The sequence below is a fragment of the Balaenoptera ricei genome, chromosome 15, assembly GCF_028023285.1.
Source record: "Balaenoptera ricei isolate mBalRic1 chromosome 15, mBalRic1.hap2, whole genome shotgun sequence".
Lineage (NCBI taxonomy): Eukaryota > Metazoa > Chordata > Mammalia > Artiodactyla > Balaenopteridae > Balaenoptera > Balaenoptera ricei.
In genome coordinates this window covers 21,572,202-21,589,856 of record NC_082653.1, presented here as the reverse complement: position 1 = coordinate 21,589,856, position 17,655 = coordinate 21,572,202, and the positions used below count along the sequence as shown (strand labels likewise).

The 17,655-nt window shown below is 48.4% G+C and overlaps 1 protein-coding gene across 1 annotated transcript in view; it reads left to right on the top strand.

The window, feature by feature from the left end:
- Positions 1-8,721, top strand: part of BPI (bactericidal permeability increasing protein) — a 29,581-nt gene extending 20,860 nt beyond the window's left edge. The window contains exons 11-15 of the mRNA XM_059897875.1: positions 898-965; positions 3,118-3,160; positions 5,972-6,035; positions 7,126-7,202; positions 8,683-8,721. Coding sequence (XP_059753858.1) covers positions 898-965; positions 3,118-3,160; positions 5,972-6,035; positions 7,126-7,202; positions 8,683-8,721 — 291 coding nt within the window. The remainder of the gene's footprint in view (positions 1-897; positions 966-3,117; positions 3,161-5,971; positions 6,036-7,125; positions 7,203-8,682) is intronic.
- The last annotated feature ends 8,934 nt before the right edge of the window (positions 8,722-17,655 follow it).

The following is a 17,655-nucleotide window of genomic DNA, read 5'->3' as shown; positions in this document are numbered from 1 at the left end:
TGCGTACTATTTCCAATTCATTCACTTGTATCTTTGGTCATTCCATTATGTATTTGTGGATTTGTTCATTCATTTATTCATTCAATTATTCATTTGACTGCTATCTTGAAATATACTATATCTTTGCTGGTTCATACATACATTCATCTATTCCATTATTCATTTACTTATACCTTTGTTCAATTGATCATTCATTTGTATATTTGTTTGTTCATTCATTCCTTTATCATTTATTCATCCATGCATATCTTTATTCTGTCCTTTGTGAGTTTAATCCTTCACTTATTCAAGTATTTATTCCATGATTGACTCGTGCATTCATTCATTTGATCACTCTGTCACACCGCAAACATGTGGTGGCACCCACTCTGGCAACTGAAGGTGAGGGCCAGATTCTCCCCACCAGGAGGTACTCAGGTCTGCCCAGTCTCAGGCTGAGGCCCATTTTCCCCACTTTGCAGATTCAGTGGGTTCTGAGGGGGTTGCCCAAGGCCACACAGACAGTAGGCAGGAAAGCTGAGGTTGGGAGTCTTGGTTTCCTGACTCAGTAAACATTCGTTGTATGAATGAATGAATGAATGTCTGTGAGAATAGGACTGGCCTGGACTCCAGCCCCACAGCCTGTCTCCCACAGTCCCCGGGAGTGGCCTGGGAACGCTGAAATGGTCTCAGAAGCAGGGGGAGAAAATGGTAATTGGTTGACAGGCCAGGACTCATCAACAAGCACAAAGTTTGCAAAAGGAAGAGTCCTCTCCTCCGTGGGTCCCTCAGGTCTGACCCAACAATGAGGGCTCCGCTGCCGAGCCTTTGTGAAGCTTACCTTCCGGTCTTGGAGGCTTTGCAGAGTCCCCAGCCCCTGGGTCAGGGGCCTTCACTTCCTGGATTGTTTCTTTGCAGAACATGAACATTTCCGTGGATATTCGTGCCAGGTCCGACAGACTTGTTGGAGAGCTCAAGCTGGACAAGTAAGTGGGCCTGTGGGCACGCGAGGAGGGGGCTGCCCACCTGTTCTTGGTGCCCGTGGGCTAGCAATGACCTTACAGTGTGCCAAGCTTTCCTGTTTATCCATCCCATTTAAGCCTCAAACAGCGCATGGTGGGCACAATATCCACATTTTGCAGGCAGTGAAACTGATGCTCAGAGATGAAGTGACCTGAGACCACACATTATAGGGTGACCGACCATCTCGGTTTGTCTGCAGTGTCCCAGTTTTAGCACTGAAAGCCCTGCAGCCCAGGTCACCCCCCGTCCCATCCTAGGCCCACTCATGGCTGGGCAGTGCCAGCTGATGAACGTGCTCCAGCCCCCAGCCACTCCACATCCCTGGCCTTCCTTGGCACTTGGAGAACACTTCAACTTCTTCACACCCTTCCTTGGGACTTTGTCAGCCATCTCCTGCTGGGAGACCCTGGAATCCGTGCCTGGGTTGGAATCCCAGCAGAGGAGGTTGTGGTTAGGGATGTGGGCTCTGAGGTTCAGCCTGTTGCCTTGGAAACACAGCTCACCTTTGGCAAGCACTGAACTCTCCAAACTTCAGCCAGTTTCCCTGGCTGGTAAAATAAACCCAATAACTGTTCTTTGCCAACAGCATCATTTTGAGGGTGAAATGAAGTATTAATATGTGTTGCAGTGCTTAGAACACTTCGAGGGATACAATAAGCACTCAATAAGCAAGAGGAAAAGAGAAAGACAGAGGGGCGCACAGAAAAAGAAAAAAAAAAAACCAGAAATGAGGGAGAGTCAGAAAGAGACAGAGAGACAGAGAGAGACAAAGGGAGGGAGGGAGAGACGCAGAGAAAGAGAGAGTGAGAGCAAGACAGACAGACAGATGGAGAGACACATTAACAGGAGAGACAGAGAGACACAAAAGGAGGAAAGAGGAGAGAGAGACAAGGAGATACACAGAGATCAGGAGTGAGGGAGACGCACAGAGTCGATACGGTGACCCCCGCATTCCAACCTGGCGTCTACATCTTCATCACTTTCACACTGTTTAACCTGAGTCTTCACCCGCATTCCTCCCCATTTCTGCCTTCTCTCTGGCACAGAGCTGTCCTTCTTAACCTTGAGTTTGGCTCCTGAGGTTTACGTGCTACTTAATTCTTCTGGCATCATTTTGACAAGTGTTACTGCTTTAGAAACATGTGGATTTAATTTTCCTGGAAACACCCATGGGCCTCTCAAGTAGAGGAGCCGGGGAAAATAGAGCTGGGTGATGGCTGAACACAGACTTTCTAAAATATGCAGGGATGGGGGTGGTGAGAGTCCATAGGGCAAGAGTTTTCAAACTTTGTAGGGTATTGGAGACAACAAAAGCTTTGGCATCAGGGAGACCTGTTTGAAATTCTACTTGGCTGATTGCTAGCTGTATGACCTTGGGCAGATTGCTTGACTTTTCTGAGTGTCAAGGACCTCATCTGTAAAATGGGAGTGTGATGGCCCTTGGCTCTTGGGTATTACAGGAATTCAGTGGGATAAAGCAACCAACATAGTGAATGATAGGGGTTCAATAAATAGCCATTTATTTACCTATCTCCTAGATCATTGTTAAGATGCCATAAAGTCTGTAAATATGGGATTGTTTATTGGCTCAAATAATTGAAAAGTCCAAGGGTTTCAGGCAAGGGTGGATCCAAGTGCTCAAATGATATCCTTACAACTCTGACTCCCTTGATCTCTTGGCTTTACTATCCCTTATTCTGGCTTCATTTCCCAGCAGGCTGTCACCAAGTGACGGCAAAAATTGTTACCAGCATCTCCCTAATTTTGCTGGAGAAAAGAGAATACCTCACTTCCAATATTTCCAGCAGAAGTCCTGGGACCAGCTCTCATTGGACCAGCATGGGCTAGAGGTCAATCCTTGAAGCAATCACCATGGCAGGGGAGATAGACTCTGCCCTTTGGCCAGCCCACCCCAGAACCCAGCATTAATAATGTAGGGAATGGGTGACCGTCCAAAAGGAAAAATCAGGGCGCGGTCACCATAGAAAGGGGGAATGGATACAGGATGGGAAAACCAGACAGCATCCACCAGAGTGGGCCCCTTCTCCCCAGCAACTGAACTCTAATATGAGTCAGGCTAATGGTGGTCTCAACTTCCCCCTCCTCTTCTCACAGGCTGCTCCTGAAACTGAAGCACTCAGACATCGACCACTTCCCGGTGAGTCTGAGGCCGTTGGTGGCTCCTTCCTTCCTCTGATCTTGAGATAACTGTCCTGAGGGCACCTGGGCTCATAGCATCATTTCAACAGACCACTGGTTCATTTGCATATAATTTGCCTGTGAAGTAATGATGCGGGGAGCTTTGTGGGCACAGAGACCCGAGCTGGAATTGCTGCTCCAAGCTTACTAACTGTGGGCCTTGGGCAAGTCACTCCCCCTCTGTGAACTTTATATCTTCCCCACAAATCAGGGATGATCCTTTCCACCTGAGTTAGTGTGGTGAGTTTTAAATGGGCTTAAATGTGCACAGTCAGGTACAGAAAATCTGCTCAACAGATGTTTGTTGAATGAACAAGTTAATTACTTTATTGAGTACCTACTATGTGGCAGGCACTGTTCCCCAGGTGTGGGAATGTGCTGATGAATTAGACAAGAAAGTGACTTCTTCTAGAGCCTACGTTGTAGTAGAGAAACAGACAATAAGAAATGAAGAAGATCATTTCAGTCAAGATCAATGCTATGAAAAACTAAGTGGAGGTGGGGTAGAAAGTGATGGGGGAGGTTAAGGGTTAGACCATGTGATCAGGGAAAACCTCTCTGGGGAGGTGATATTTGGGCTGAAGGAGCCTGCAAGGTGAAGAGCTGTTGCAGGCAGAGGGAATAGCAGGAGCAAAAGGCCCTGTGGTGAAACAAGCTTGGAATGTTTGGGGAATGCAGAGAAGCAGTGTGGTTGGAAAAAGCAAGTAGGGGGTGTAGAGAGGCAGGCAGGGGCTGGCTCGCCTGAGCCTTCTGGACTAGAATAGGTTGTGTTCAAAGGGCAGCAAGAAGCTGGTGAACGTTTCATGCATGGAGTGACATGATCTGATTTATACTTTATAAAAGATGCCTCTGGCTGGGATGGGGGGAACGGATTACGGGGGGCGAGAGTCAGATCGTGTGGATCGTTGGGGAGGCAGGTGCATTTGCCCATGTGAGAGATGATGGAGGCTGGGTCTAGGCCAGGAAGAAGGAGAAAGATGGTGGATTGGAGACACACTTTGGAAGTAGAATTAGAGCTTGGTGAGAGATTTGATGTGTGTAGTGGGGGAAAAGGCAATGAAGAATGACTCATAGATTTTTGGCTTGAGCAGCTGGGTGAATGAATGGCAGAGTCACTTAGAGATTGAGTAGGGCAGGTGGGAGGGAGATGGCAGGTGTCTTGCCAGCCCAAGTAGATGATTCCACTACCCGGAATCACAGACTGTCATCAAATAGACTCACCCCTGCTGCTCCCCCATCACCACCCTCTGGCACTGGTGGGGAGTTGCCCCTGTAGATAGCAGGTCAAGTGTACTTCAACAGCCGACCTGAATGAGCACCGCTCTTGTGACTTCCATTAGAAGCCACAGTGTGCTAATTCTGTCCACAGTGTTTTACTGCACATGGCCCGAATCTTCCAGAGAGCCTCTTGCTAAACCTCTGGAGAACATTTCCTTAGATCTCTGAAATGCCCCCCAAGATTTCTACCGAGTGGGTGCCTTATAAGCCACTGACTGACTGAAGTCAGTCCCAACATCCCCTCCAAATCCAATGGAAATCCAGCCAGCCATTTCCATCTGATAAGATTACAACAAACAGAAGAGCCCAAAGCACCCTCATTGTATTTTCATGGATTTACTGGTGCCAAGGCTCTCATGGTGGCAGCTGGACTCAGTCAGTAACTAACTTCTGCTTCCACAGAAAATAAAAATTTAAAGTTCCCAGATTCATGAGAAAAAGGGCACCACATTTGATGAGCCCAGGGAATTACAGTCTGGGGAAGGAAACTCAATTGTTCTAGAAACAAAAATGTACATATTTACAAGTTGTAAATGCCACCACTACAGGCAATCATCTTGAGGGTGTTACATTATTTTTGAATTTTTTTTATTATAGCAAAAGCAAAACATATACATTATAGAAGAGTCAGAACCTACAGATTTGCAAAACAAACAAAAAAAATAAAAACCATTCCTGTTTTCACCACTTAATTAATAATTTGGAGTACATCCTTCCTGACTTTTTTCTATGAATATTTAATAACAGAATGGAATTACATGGTTTCTGTAGCCTACTTTTTCTTTTTTAAAAAATTTTTATTGGAGTATAGTTGATTTACAATGCTGTATTAGTTTCTGCTGTACAACAAAGTGAATCAGTTATACATTAGCCTGCTTTTTCTTACTCAAAAATATATCACAAAAAATTTGTGCTGATAATTATATATCTACAATATCATTTTTAATAGGTGCATAGTATCTCTTAGTATCAAAGTGCCACCATGTTCCCCAGATGATTCCCCAATTGTTGGACATGTAGGTTGCTGTTAATTTATTGTTTTGGTCCTATTTATTGCACTACTTCATTTCCTTAGGATAAATGCCTTAGAGGCATGTTTGCTGGCCCACCATGCACACACATTTTTAAGGCTTTGGATGAACATTGCCGAATAGCCCTCCAAAAGTTTGAACTAATTTGCTCTCTAGCCCACAGTGTCTGAGCGGGTGCATTTTCTTATGCAAAGTTTTTCACATTTAAATGCTCTGTGATGACCTTCCTTACCTCAGCCTTGCCCCCTACAGTCTAGAATGTGATTTGCATCTGGAACCTTTAAAGCAAAAGGGATCACTTTGGTGACCTTGATCAAGCTTCAGAGTTTTCGCTCACCCCTGTGTCCATCTCTCAGCGGTTTTCCCAGCTGCGAGGTTGCTCTGGGTGGGAGGGAGGGTGACGGAGGACAGCTGATGCTACAGTGCCCTGATGTGCGTCCCATCCTCCTCCGGATCCCCAGGTTGAATTGCTGCAGAATGTCATGAACTACGTTGTGCCCACTGTCGTGATTCCCAAGATTAACAGTAAGGAGCTTTGGAGAAAGGATTGATTTTCAGTCCTGGGGAAGAGGCGGGGCGGGGGGGGGTTCGGTCCTGAAGCCACTGAATACCCAGCCCCAGTTGTGGTAGCTGGAGGTGTTGCCCTCAAATGAACCTCAAATGGCACCTGACCCAGAAAAGGGACGGGAAAAAGGGTTGAGTTCCTCCTATGTGTCCATCCAGCCTCTGAGACAGCCCCTAGAGACAGGGGATAGCAACGTCATCAGTTTTTGTAGGAGGAAATGGGAGATCAGAGAAGTTAAGTGATTGTTCCAGGTCACAGAGAAGGTGAGAGATGGAACTGGGATTGGATCCCAACCCTGAAGCCAGAGCCCTAGGTCTTTTTCCAACTCCGAGAGAGAAGGACCAAGGAAGAAGGACGAACCTGGGCTAACGCTTCCACTCAGCTCACTCACTGGTGAAACCCCTGACCTTTGCAGAGCCAGGGGCAAGGGCACAAATAGAGGCCCACATGCTGTGTAACTAGAACACTTAGAAATTGTAAATGAAGACAACAAATTATTACATATAGACTCTGGCTTCTCCTCCTACCTTGACAAATGCAGCTTCATAATGACCTGAGGGACCAGGTTGGAGTTTAGAATTCTCCAGAGTTTCACACCAGAATGTGGTGGGATGGGGGAGCTGGCCCCTGACCACAGCCCGTTTCTGGTTTCATCCTAAACATCGAGGGGCTTCATGTGCATATCCATCATATGTCCCCAGGGGGCCTCCACAGCCCAGCAAGCAGCCGCTCCTGGCTGTCACTCGGGCTGGGCGTGCACCAGCAGTGCCGGCCACCCTCAGGAGGGTGGTCCTGGGGCTGAGGGGGCGGGAATTCACCAGTCCTGGGTGCTTGGAGCGCGGTGGAGGAGAAAGTGGGAGACTCCAGGCAGCCTCATCACAGGTTTCTTCCCAGAGCCAGGCATGCGGGGCCAGGGGAGCTGCCGGGCCAGGGGAGCTGCCGGCAGGCCAGGTTGGCTGTCTCGGATCCCTGCCCCTCCCTCCCTCTACCTCCCTCTTCCCTACAGAGGAGGTACCTTAACCTTAACCTCTACCTTAACCTCCAATGCAGAGAAGCTGCAGAAAGGCTTCCCTCTCCCGCTGCCCGCCTCCATCCAGCTCTTCAACCTGGTGTTTCAGCCTCACCAGGTGAGTCCCCAAGCTCTCCTTCGCCAAATCTCCCATCACAATAGCCACCTTCCTCCATGTCAGCTCTGGATCAAGCGCTTTCTACCCTTACAACAATCCCAGAGGGTGGGCGCTGTTACTAAACAGAGAACAGATGCTAAGACTCAGAAAAGCCACACGGCCATTACATGAAGTCCAAAGTCAAAGCCAGGTCCCTGCTTTTAACCATGGGCTGCACCACTCTCACCCTCCACTTGGTAAAAATGGAACTCATGTGGTGGCCCCAAAGCCTCTTTTATAAGGTGGATGCACTTAAATACTTGACAAATAGGTGTCACATGCCTTCCTTTGCATCCAGCATCCTTCTAGGCCCTGGGGTATAAAGTGCAGGGTCTGGCAGATTAAGATACCATAATGGACGGCCTCCTCTTCCCTTTCCCTCAGCCTGACCCCCAACAGCATCTGACACTATTCTCCCCATCCATGGCATGCTTTCTTCTCTTAGCTTTGAAGATTCCCTCTCCTGGTTTTCCAGCCACCTCTCACTGGGCTGTTTGGTCTCCTTTGCTGGTTTCTCCTTCCCCTACCAGTGGGAGTTCTCCAGGGTTCCTGCCCCGGCCTCCGCCCTTCCCCCACTATTGCTTTCCCTGGTCACTTTCATCAACTCAGGCTCAACAGCCACCTTTGTGCCGCCCAGTGACACGGCCGTGCTTCCAGTGTCTTCTACGTGCCCGAAGTGTACCTACGCTGGTTTCCTCGGTGCCTCCATCCTTAAACCCACTATGTCCCAACAAAGCTGATAACTCTGCAAGGAAAGCATCCCCCACTCTTACATTCCTTACCGCTGTCCATGGCTTCCTGATGACCTGGTGGCCCTCCTGGGAAACCTCCACCCAGCTTCCTCCCTCTCCCTCACCCCCAACATCCAGCCCATCAATCCCTGATTCTTTAAACTTAATGGGAGAACTACCAGGGCTAAGAGACAGTAGAGAAATAGCCGAGCGAGCAGAGGAAACGCATCCCCACGTTCCCCACGTTTTACCAAGTTCATCCTTAAAATAAAAAAATGACCCCATAGGCACAATTTAATTCCTTCATTTCTGAAAATCCTGAGTGAAGGGCAGGAAGGAGCAAAAGAGAAGTGGTTTTGCAACTTTGATTGCAAGGAGGGCTCCCTGGAGCTGCCAAGAGGCAGGGATGACAAGTGGAGGCCTTCCCAGCCGCCCGGGGGTCTCCACGTCTGAGAAGAGAACAGCTGGCAGAGAAGCTGCTGACAGATTCACGGGCCTTGGCAGCCACTGATGGGCAGACCCCAGGGGTGGGATGCCAGGTGCCCCCTGCCCCACTCACTCCTGCCTTTCTGTCAGCAGACAGGCCTGCTCCGCTCTCTCCTTCCCCACAGACAGGCTCCCAAAGTTTCCTTCTAAAAACCCAGCATACCCACATTCACAAATGAGGGGTACTCTTCTGGCTGATGACGGCCTTCTCATCTCTCCCCCAGGATTTCCTGCTGTTCGGTGCAGATGTCCGCTACGGCTGAAGTCCGCATGGGTGCTGGGGGCTGTCAATCACATCGGGAGGTGAGGGGCTGTCAGCACCCGCTCCTGACAGGCCCCATGGGGCACGGGCTGCCTCCCTCCAGGCTTCCCTCTCTAGCTCTTGACTCAGAGACTCTTGCAAACTTCCCTGAACTCAGATTCAGAAATGTTCTAAACATGGGAACCTTGTTCCTTGGAAAAGTGTGTGGTGTGTATTTTAGGGATTATGAATTTCTTTCAAGGGCTAAGACTGCATGGACATTTCCTCCAGGAATTGCATTTCAATTGTGATCACAATATTTCTCTTTGTGCTTCGCACAACATTAAAAAAACAAAAAACAAAAAACAAAAACCCTGTTTTTTCTGTGGAATTCTGTGTGATGGTATGGTTTCTTCTTGTTTTATGTCCATTCATTCGTTCATTGGCTGTACCCAGTGTGGCCAAGATACAATCACCTCTTTTTAGTTCTCTAATTAATTTCTTGAGCCCCCCCCCCGCAACATGCCTTCCTTAGCAGAAACTCCCACTGTCTCTTTTTGAGGGCATCCCTCATTCCACAATCCCCAAGAATAATTGGGGTTTACTTAGTCCAAAGGGAGTGGGTCTTGCTTCCTAATGTCAGGCAGAGGTCTGTAGAGTGGCTCTGTCCATTGGGCTGTTGTTCCTGCCACTGCCACGTGGCGTCGCTGTTGAACAGTGATTCCGCACCGCCCATTGTCTTCCTGTGTAGTCATCTACAGCGGCTGTTGCTCCTGTCACCACCACACAGGGTCGCTGTTGAGCGCTTATCCTGCACAGCCCTTTTTCTCTGCCCCACACTTGGGCTCCACCTTGATGGCTCTCTTAGTCATGCTTTCCTGCCCAGCCATTGGGCCGAAAGCAGAGCACTGAGCCAGGGGACAGAGCCCTTTGGAGTTTTTAGTCAGTCACATTCTCAGCTGCAATTAACACTTCCCCATGACTCTCCAGGCTGGTGTGGAAGCCCAATCACCAGCCCAGACTCTTGTTGGACTCTTGGTGAGTTTCCCTGGGGACTTTGGGCCATTTCCTATCATGGAACATCAGGTGTGGCTATCTCAGGCCATTAGATGGGTCCTCATAGCACTGTACTTGAAACTGGTTGAACATTCCTGGAAAGCCTCCTTAGCTGTTGACATTTGGTCTGAGACCAGAAGAATGAAGAAGAGTTTGAAGCAGGCAGTGGTATACGGATGACATGACCAGATTTCATTTAAAAAAATTTTTTATGTGACTTCTGAAAACATTAGAAGGGCAAGAGTGGAAGTGGGTAGGCACAAATTAGGAGTCTGTTGTCCTTCAGATTTCATCCAGGCTGGTGCTAGTAAAAATGGAGAGAAATATTGCAGTGAGGAAAGCAGATAAAATACTTTTTTTAATTTTAAAAGAAAAATGTACATGCTTCTGCTAACACCACTGATTCTCTGTTAAATGGAGGTAGAGACTCTGGGGCCACACAGGGGAAGGGAGGGACATTGATCAAGCATAGCACACTAATGATTTCATTTAATCCTCACAGCACTTTCCATCCCCCAGGGTGAGATTTGTTCAGTCCTTGTAGATTGAGTCACTCCCTGGATTACACATCTGGTCAGTGGCAGAGCTGGGATTCCTGCTTTTTATGTCGTCAGAGCCCATGCTCTTTCCACTCCTCCCAGATGTCCAAATCTTGCCTGTTTGGGGCTTGGCATATTGAAGGCAGGACTAATGGTTTCAGTTGCCTAGGCCGTGCACTGTAAAAAGGCACCAGGCTAAGGGAACAAAACCCTTTCTCTTATTTGTCCTCCAAGAGGGTGCACTTTTTCTGTTTGCCAAAGACTAATGGAGGCACTGAATGAGAACAGAAAAAAGCAGCTTGTTAGGCTGGAAGAGGGCGAATGGAGCACAGCATGGGATGAGGCTGGGAGGCCTTGAAGACTGTTAAGGACTCTGGATTTTGTTCCAGAAAATAAGGGAAGCCATTGGAGAGTTTTGAGCAGGAGAAGGACACAATCTAATTCACACTTTTTAAAGACCCCTCTGGCTGGGGTGGGAGCATAACAGATAAGTAAGGGGACATAACCCTGCTTTTTCCCACCCTCACTTCCTCTCTTTGGAGATGGTCAGGCCTTCCCACACCTACCCTCTACTTTCCAAAACATTCAGGCAGCCCCTGCCCCACTTTCTATAGAAAAAAGTGCAATTATTTCTTGGATCTAAAGACTGGTGAGTGGGACTTCCCTGGTGGCTCAGTGGTTAAGAATCCACCTGCCAATATAGGGGACACGGGTTCGAGCCCAGGTCCGGGAAGATCCCACATGCTGCGGAGCAACTAAGCCCGCATGCCACAACTACTGCAGCCTGCGTGCCTAGAGCCTGTGCTCCACAACAAAGAGAAGCCACCGCAATGAAAAGCCCGCACACCACAACAAAGAGTAGCCCCCGCTTGCCGCAACTAGAGAAAGCCCATGCACAGCAACGAAAAAAAAAAAAAAAAAGACTGGTGAGTGGAACACAGTGTGCCCTGGAGACCTCTTACTAATGGCTGAGAAATAGGCAGTTGTTTGGAGGTCTGATGTGAGGAACATCCCCCCAACACACTCCCAATTATCTGCCGCGCTGCCTACAAAACCACTATTGGAGCGGCTTCTCCCTTCAGGCTAAGCACTGCTCACTCCAAATGATAGCTAACGGGTACAGGGTTTCTTTGGGGGGGGGGGTGCAGGAAATCTTCTGCAATTCGATTATGGTGAGAGTTGCACAACACTGTGAATATATAGGGCTGGCCAAAAAGTTCGTTCGGGTTTTCCCATTAAAAACCCGAGCGAATTTTTTGGCCAACCCTATACTAAAACCCACTGAACTGTACACTTGAAATGGGTGGATATTATGGTACGTGAAATATGTTGATAAAGGTGTTAAAGGAAAAAGAATTGAACTGTTCACTCTGGACTGCCTAAAATCTCATCAGAGCAGCTTCACTTCTGGTTAAGCATTGCCCACTTGGGGCTCCTTTTAGCAATGCTGACTTAAATATGAAGGAGGGGTACCCTACAGGGGGAGAGAAGAAGAGGTGTCAACCCAACCCCTCTTGGGCTGCACAACTTTCCAAATGGTACTTAACCTCTCTAATCCTCTATTTCCTCCTCTGAAAAGTAGAGGTAAAACCTTGCCCTCCTCTGTGGTGCGAGGTTGTTGTGAGGAATGAGTGGTACCATTGATGAGCTCATGCCATGGTGGTTAAAAGCAGAAGCTGTGGTCCCAGACACCGTGGATTCAAATCCCTGCTCTGCTGTTTACCAGCTGTGTGACCTTGAGCCATTAAGCCTCTGGCCTTCAGTCTTCTCATCTGTAAAATTAGGATCATAATAATACCCATCTCAAAGCATTGTTATGAGAATCACATCTATGTGAAATCTGTGATACAGTATCTGACACGCAGTAATCAGAGTTGGCACTAAATATTAATAAACCCACTAATTCTCACTCTACTGTACGGACTATATCTGGCTTGCCACAGTTCTCTCCCAATGCCTGCCGTACGGGTGACACTCAATAAATATTTATTTTTTAAATGATCTAGGATTTGAATCCAAAACCACTTTGTCATGATTTTCAAAGTCTGATCCAGGGCTGCCTGCCTGGTTGGGCCTGACCCCAAGAATCAGAACCACTGCCTGGCTGGAAATCTGGGTTCAGTGATGGATTCACTGTGTGGCTGGTCTTCCCTCCCTCCGTCTCAGCCTCCCCTTCTGTAAAAGCAAGGGCCCTCTGGACTTCCAGGAAAGGAATCCAATAAAGTGAACTCTGGCAAATACTAAAGAATCTTTTCTCGCTGAGACATTTTCATTTTAACAGAAGCTCCTTAGGGTCCCCAAAGCTATTAAGACCTGGTGAAATGAGGCTATGGCTCGGATTTTAGATGCTGCCAATTGCAGAGGCGGAGAAGGGGTGGAGGGAGACATGGGAGGGTTTTCAAGTTCCTTAGAGTTTCCCTGGGGTGAGAGGCTGTGTGCCCTCGTGGCCAGCCCTGCTTCAGTAGGTGACATCTCCTGGCATCCCAAGTAGGTGACACAATCTCAAACCACATTGGATCGGCACTGACAGTACTATTTTTTTTTTCTGTAAATCCACATGCCTCAGGGCTCATGCATGTGTGTGTGTGTGTGTGTGTGTGTTCATGCACACACATCACAGATCTGCAGGTGACTGGGTTGGGAGATGGGGCAGCAATAGACATCAAACTCCAAAGTGCCTACAGAGCTCCAAAAAGGCAGGTCTTCACGACATCCTTCTCCTCAACTAGAGCCGATGTGCTCTGGAGTGCAGGCACCATCCTAGAAAACTGCCCCGAAAATAAGAGTGAACAGAGGTATAAAATCACTGAGCTTGGAGGGAACTTGGAGCCCACTCAGTCCATTGTTCTCAAAGTACGGTCCAAGATTGGCACCACCTGGAGCTTGTTAGAAAAGCAGAGTCTCAGCTCCCAAAGGAACGTGATGAATCAGAATTTGTATTTAACAAGATCCCTGGTGTATATATATACATACCACAACTTCCTTATCCATTCATCCCTTGCCGGACTCTTGTTTGTTTCCATGTCTTGGCTATTGTGAATAACGCTGCAATAAACACAGGGGTGCAGATATCTCTTCAACATCCTGTTTTCATTTCCTTTGCATATATATCCAGAAGTGGAATTGCTGGATCATACAGCAGTTCTATTTTTAATCTTTTGAAGGACTTCCATACTCTTTCCCTAGTGTCTGTACCAATTTACATTCCCACCAACAGTCTACAAGCATTCCCTTATCTCCACATCTGGCATTTGTATATCTATACCTAATGGAATATTATTCAGCCATGAAAAAGGAGGAAATCCTGTCATTTGCAACAACATGGCCCTTGAGGGCATTATGCTAAGCAAAAAACAAAGATAAATACTGTATGATATCATTTATATGTGGAATCTAAAAGAGCTGAGCTCATAAAAATGAGAGTAGAATGGTGATTACTGGGAGCCTGGGGTGGGGAGGAACTGGGGAGATGATATTTAAGGGTCCAAACTTGGAACTAGTACATAAATAAGTCCTGTAGGTCTAATGCACAGCATCGTGATTACAGACAACAATACTGTATCATAAACTTCAAAGTTGCTAAGAAACTAGATCTTAATTATTCCCACCACAAAAAAGAAATGATAATTGTGTGCTGTGATAGAGGTGTCAGCTAATGCTACAGTGGTGATCATACTACAATATATAAATACATCAAGTCAACACGTTGTACAGCTTAAACTTACCTGTCAATTATGTGTCAATGAAAATAAATTTTAAAATAAAATAAATAAATGAGATCCCTGGGATCCGAGGAACACTGTCCTTGTCCAACAGCTTCATCTGCATTTGGAGGCAAAGTGAGGATCAGAGAGGGGCATGGTTTACCCCGTGTCACACAACCCATCAGGAGCAGAGCCTAGACAGGGACCCAGGCTTCCTTGTTGCCAGTGCGTCACGTGTTCTGGCTCTGTGTTTCGACACACCCTGCTTCCTTCTCTTGGACGGCTCTTGGCTCTCTCCTCTGCAAAACCACGTGTGACCTTCAAGATCCAAGAGGATGTCACCTCCCTATGGAAGGTGGCCCCCAGAGACATCCTTGGTGGCAGAGTGAGGGTTGCTGTGTACTTTTAGTTCTGTCTCACAGGCTACTGTTCCCGCACAAGACCTGTTCAGACTTTGGAAAAGAATTCAGAGCTCTCCAGGAGAGGAAGGCATTTGCTACAAAAGGTCAATAACAGAAGAAATACTTAGTGTACCAACTGTGTCAATCAGGGTCTAGGCAGGAAATCAGAATCCAGCTCAGATGGTTCTTGGGATTCGAATGAAGGGGCTATTTATAGAGCTGGGGGATAGGCTTAAGGAAACCTGTGAAGGATGGGAGGCCCCCAGGAACCAGCCTCCCTAGGCTTGAAGCCGCAAAGAAAGCAGTCGGGGTGTCCCAGCCTGGGGGGGGGGGGGAGATGGGGAGGCTGGAGCCAAGGGCGAGAGGAGTGTCAAGAGTGATGCAACCACGGCCAGACCTAAAATCCAAAGCAAGGAGGAAGCAGGGACAAGTGCCCTGACCCTCCTCTCTTCCTGACCTCCGACCTTCTGCCGTGCTGGCCTTTGGCTGAGCCCAACTACAGATGAGAAAACTGAGTCAGCGTGCCCAAGGTCACCCAGTGGGTGAACCGGGATTCAAACCCAGGCCACCTGGTCCCGGCATCCATGCCCTTAACCTTTCACTTTTCCGATTCATGTTCATTCACTCAATTATCTACTATGTGCTGCTCCGTATTCCAGGCACTGTGGTTTCCAAATTCTGGGTTTTCCAAATTCTTTTCGAGACTTTTGTAATCAGAACACAGTAAACACCGTTCCTGTTAAAAGGGAGAGCGTTTTCTCTGCTGTAGGACTTGATGGTGAGGGAGTGACAGCGGCTTTGGCTTTCGTGGAGGTGGATGGACAGAGTGGTAGGAGAAAAGTCCAGGGGTTCTGACCAGTGTTGGATTCATGCTGCTCCCAGGGGCCTCTGCTGGGTCCTGGGTCACGAGCAGGGACCTTGACCTGGGGGTGGGCACCTGTGGCGGTGGAGGCCGGGCCTGGGCCCATGGGGCACGCTGGCCAGCCGGGGAAGTTCTAAGGTCCAAAGCTCACTGCTATGGGAACTCCTGCCCCTGTAAACAGCCCCCAGCCTGGACATTCTCAGAACTCTGCCAGAGGAAGAGTGACATCTGTGTCCCCATGAGATCCCCACTCTCTAGACTGTCCTCCCTCGTCTCCAAGCTGGAAGGGCCCATGGGAGTCACCTGCTCTGTCCCCCTCATTTTACAGAGGGAAACTTAGGCACAGGAGGAAGCAAGGCTTGCTGAGGGCCCCATGGCCAGGCAGAAGCCAGATCGGAACCTTGGTTTCCGGGCTCCCAGCCCAGCGCCCCTCCCCACCTCCGCAGGCAGAGTCCAGGGAGCAGATGCCGCCAGGCACACTGCTCCGGACTTTTGTCCTTGTTCTTTGCTGGCCTGGAATGGCTCTTCCAAAGGCCACCTCCTCCTCATCCTTAGGGTCCCAGCTCAGCATGTCACCTCAGAGAAGCCTTCTCTGACCATCGCTTTGGAATGGCATCCCGCAGATCCGGGTTCAAACCCCTGCTGGGTGACTATGGCTTAAACACTTCACCTCTCTGAGCCTCAGTTTCTTCAGCTCAAAACGAGACTTCAATACTCACCATAAAGGGCTGCTGCAGGGCCGAGAAGGGGTGTGTGGCGTAACCAGCATGGTGCCCCGCACATAGTAGGTGCTCAATAAATGCTGCTTTCCTGCCAGTTCCCACCCGAAGCTGGAAGGATCACAGGATTCACAAGGCTCAGCCCTGCCCTCAGGAGCACTCAGGCTGCTTGCAGGGGCATTGGGGGTTGGAACACAGGACCCGAAAAACCTCAGCCTGATGGACAGAAACAATAGGACACAGAGGAGCAGAGAGGCCCCAGTGTGGGCTTCCCTGCGCTCAGCGTGGGAAGTTCTGATCCCAGCCCCAAATCCAGTGCCTTTTATGACCCACTGGGAAGAAACCCTGTTACTCCTGCCACAGTCAGTGTGTTGAGGCAGTCCAAAGACCCACCCAATTTCGAGGTGAAGACACAGAGACCCCACCTTTTGATGGAAAGAGTATCAAAGAATTTGTGGACATATTTTTAAAGTATCACAATTACAGAAAAGCAGAGAGTGGTTAATGCTATGATGGAGAAAGTGCAAAGGTTTCTGGGATCTCAGAGGAGGACCTTCCTCTAATCCAGGGAAATATGGAGGTGATCAGGGAAGGCTTCCTGGAGGTGGGGGCAAAACAAAACTCACGAATATAGGGAGTCCTTGGGAGGGGAGAGATCCCTGCAAATTAAGCACAATCCCTATTATAAATTTTGTTTCCCAAAATAAAATTTTATTTTCTTTACTTACTGCAAGTACAATATATCCCAAGAAAATAAAAATTGAAATACCAGCAAACAAAAAGGTTTTCAAAACACCCATAGTCCTGCCCATCCAACCAGAAACAATCCCTCATAACTCCTTGCTAAGAATTTTCTAGACTGGCAAACGTGAGAATAGAACAAAGAAATAGAACTCCACCCTATGATGCCATTGACAATGAGACCCTCATAAGCATCTTTCTGAAGTATCAAGAAATACATTTATTTCTGCAGTCTCACTTTAAATGTATGATAGTTAGTATACCCAGTGCGCTTTTGTTGAACACCTTAGGTTGGGTCCCACTCCGACCTTGCCGATGTCACACGGAGCAGCAAAGGGCATCCTACTGCTGTGACATATTTCCACACTGACTTAATTCTGTACTTAGAGTCAAGTTCCAGAAGTAGAATTACTGGGTCACTGGGCATGCAGGTGTTTAAGGATTTGCCAAGTTGCCTTCCAGAAAATTTTACCACTAGCAAGGCTTGAGAAGCCTGTTTTCCCATCGGGGTTGGGGAGCGGGGGTGGGACGGAGATTTCTTTTTTACATAAACTGAGGTGAGTATAACTCAGCTGGCTTGGACTCCCAGCTCTGCCACCTGCCGGGTGTGTGAGCTTGAGCCGGTGACCTGGCCTCTCTGAGCTTCAGCTTCCTTGTCTATAAAACCGGGCCTTCCTGGAAATGAACGTGGGGTCTCTTTGTGGGAACGGGGGACAGAGAGTGTCACCTGGGCCCAGGCCAACCCATCCTCTCACCCGGGATGGCGACAACAGGCTTTTAAGTATGACCCATGACCCCAACAGTGTCGCAAGCAGATTCCAGTCACTAGGTCTCCCCTTCGGATTCCAGGAACCCGCCCCACTCAGGAGCCGCCCCAGGCCTCAGGCCTCAGTTACTTAAGGGAGCTGGGCCCAGCCTGAGGCTGCGACAGACC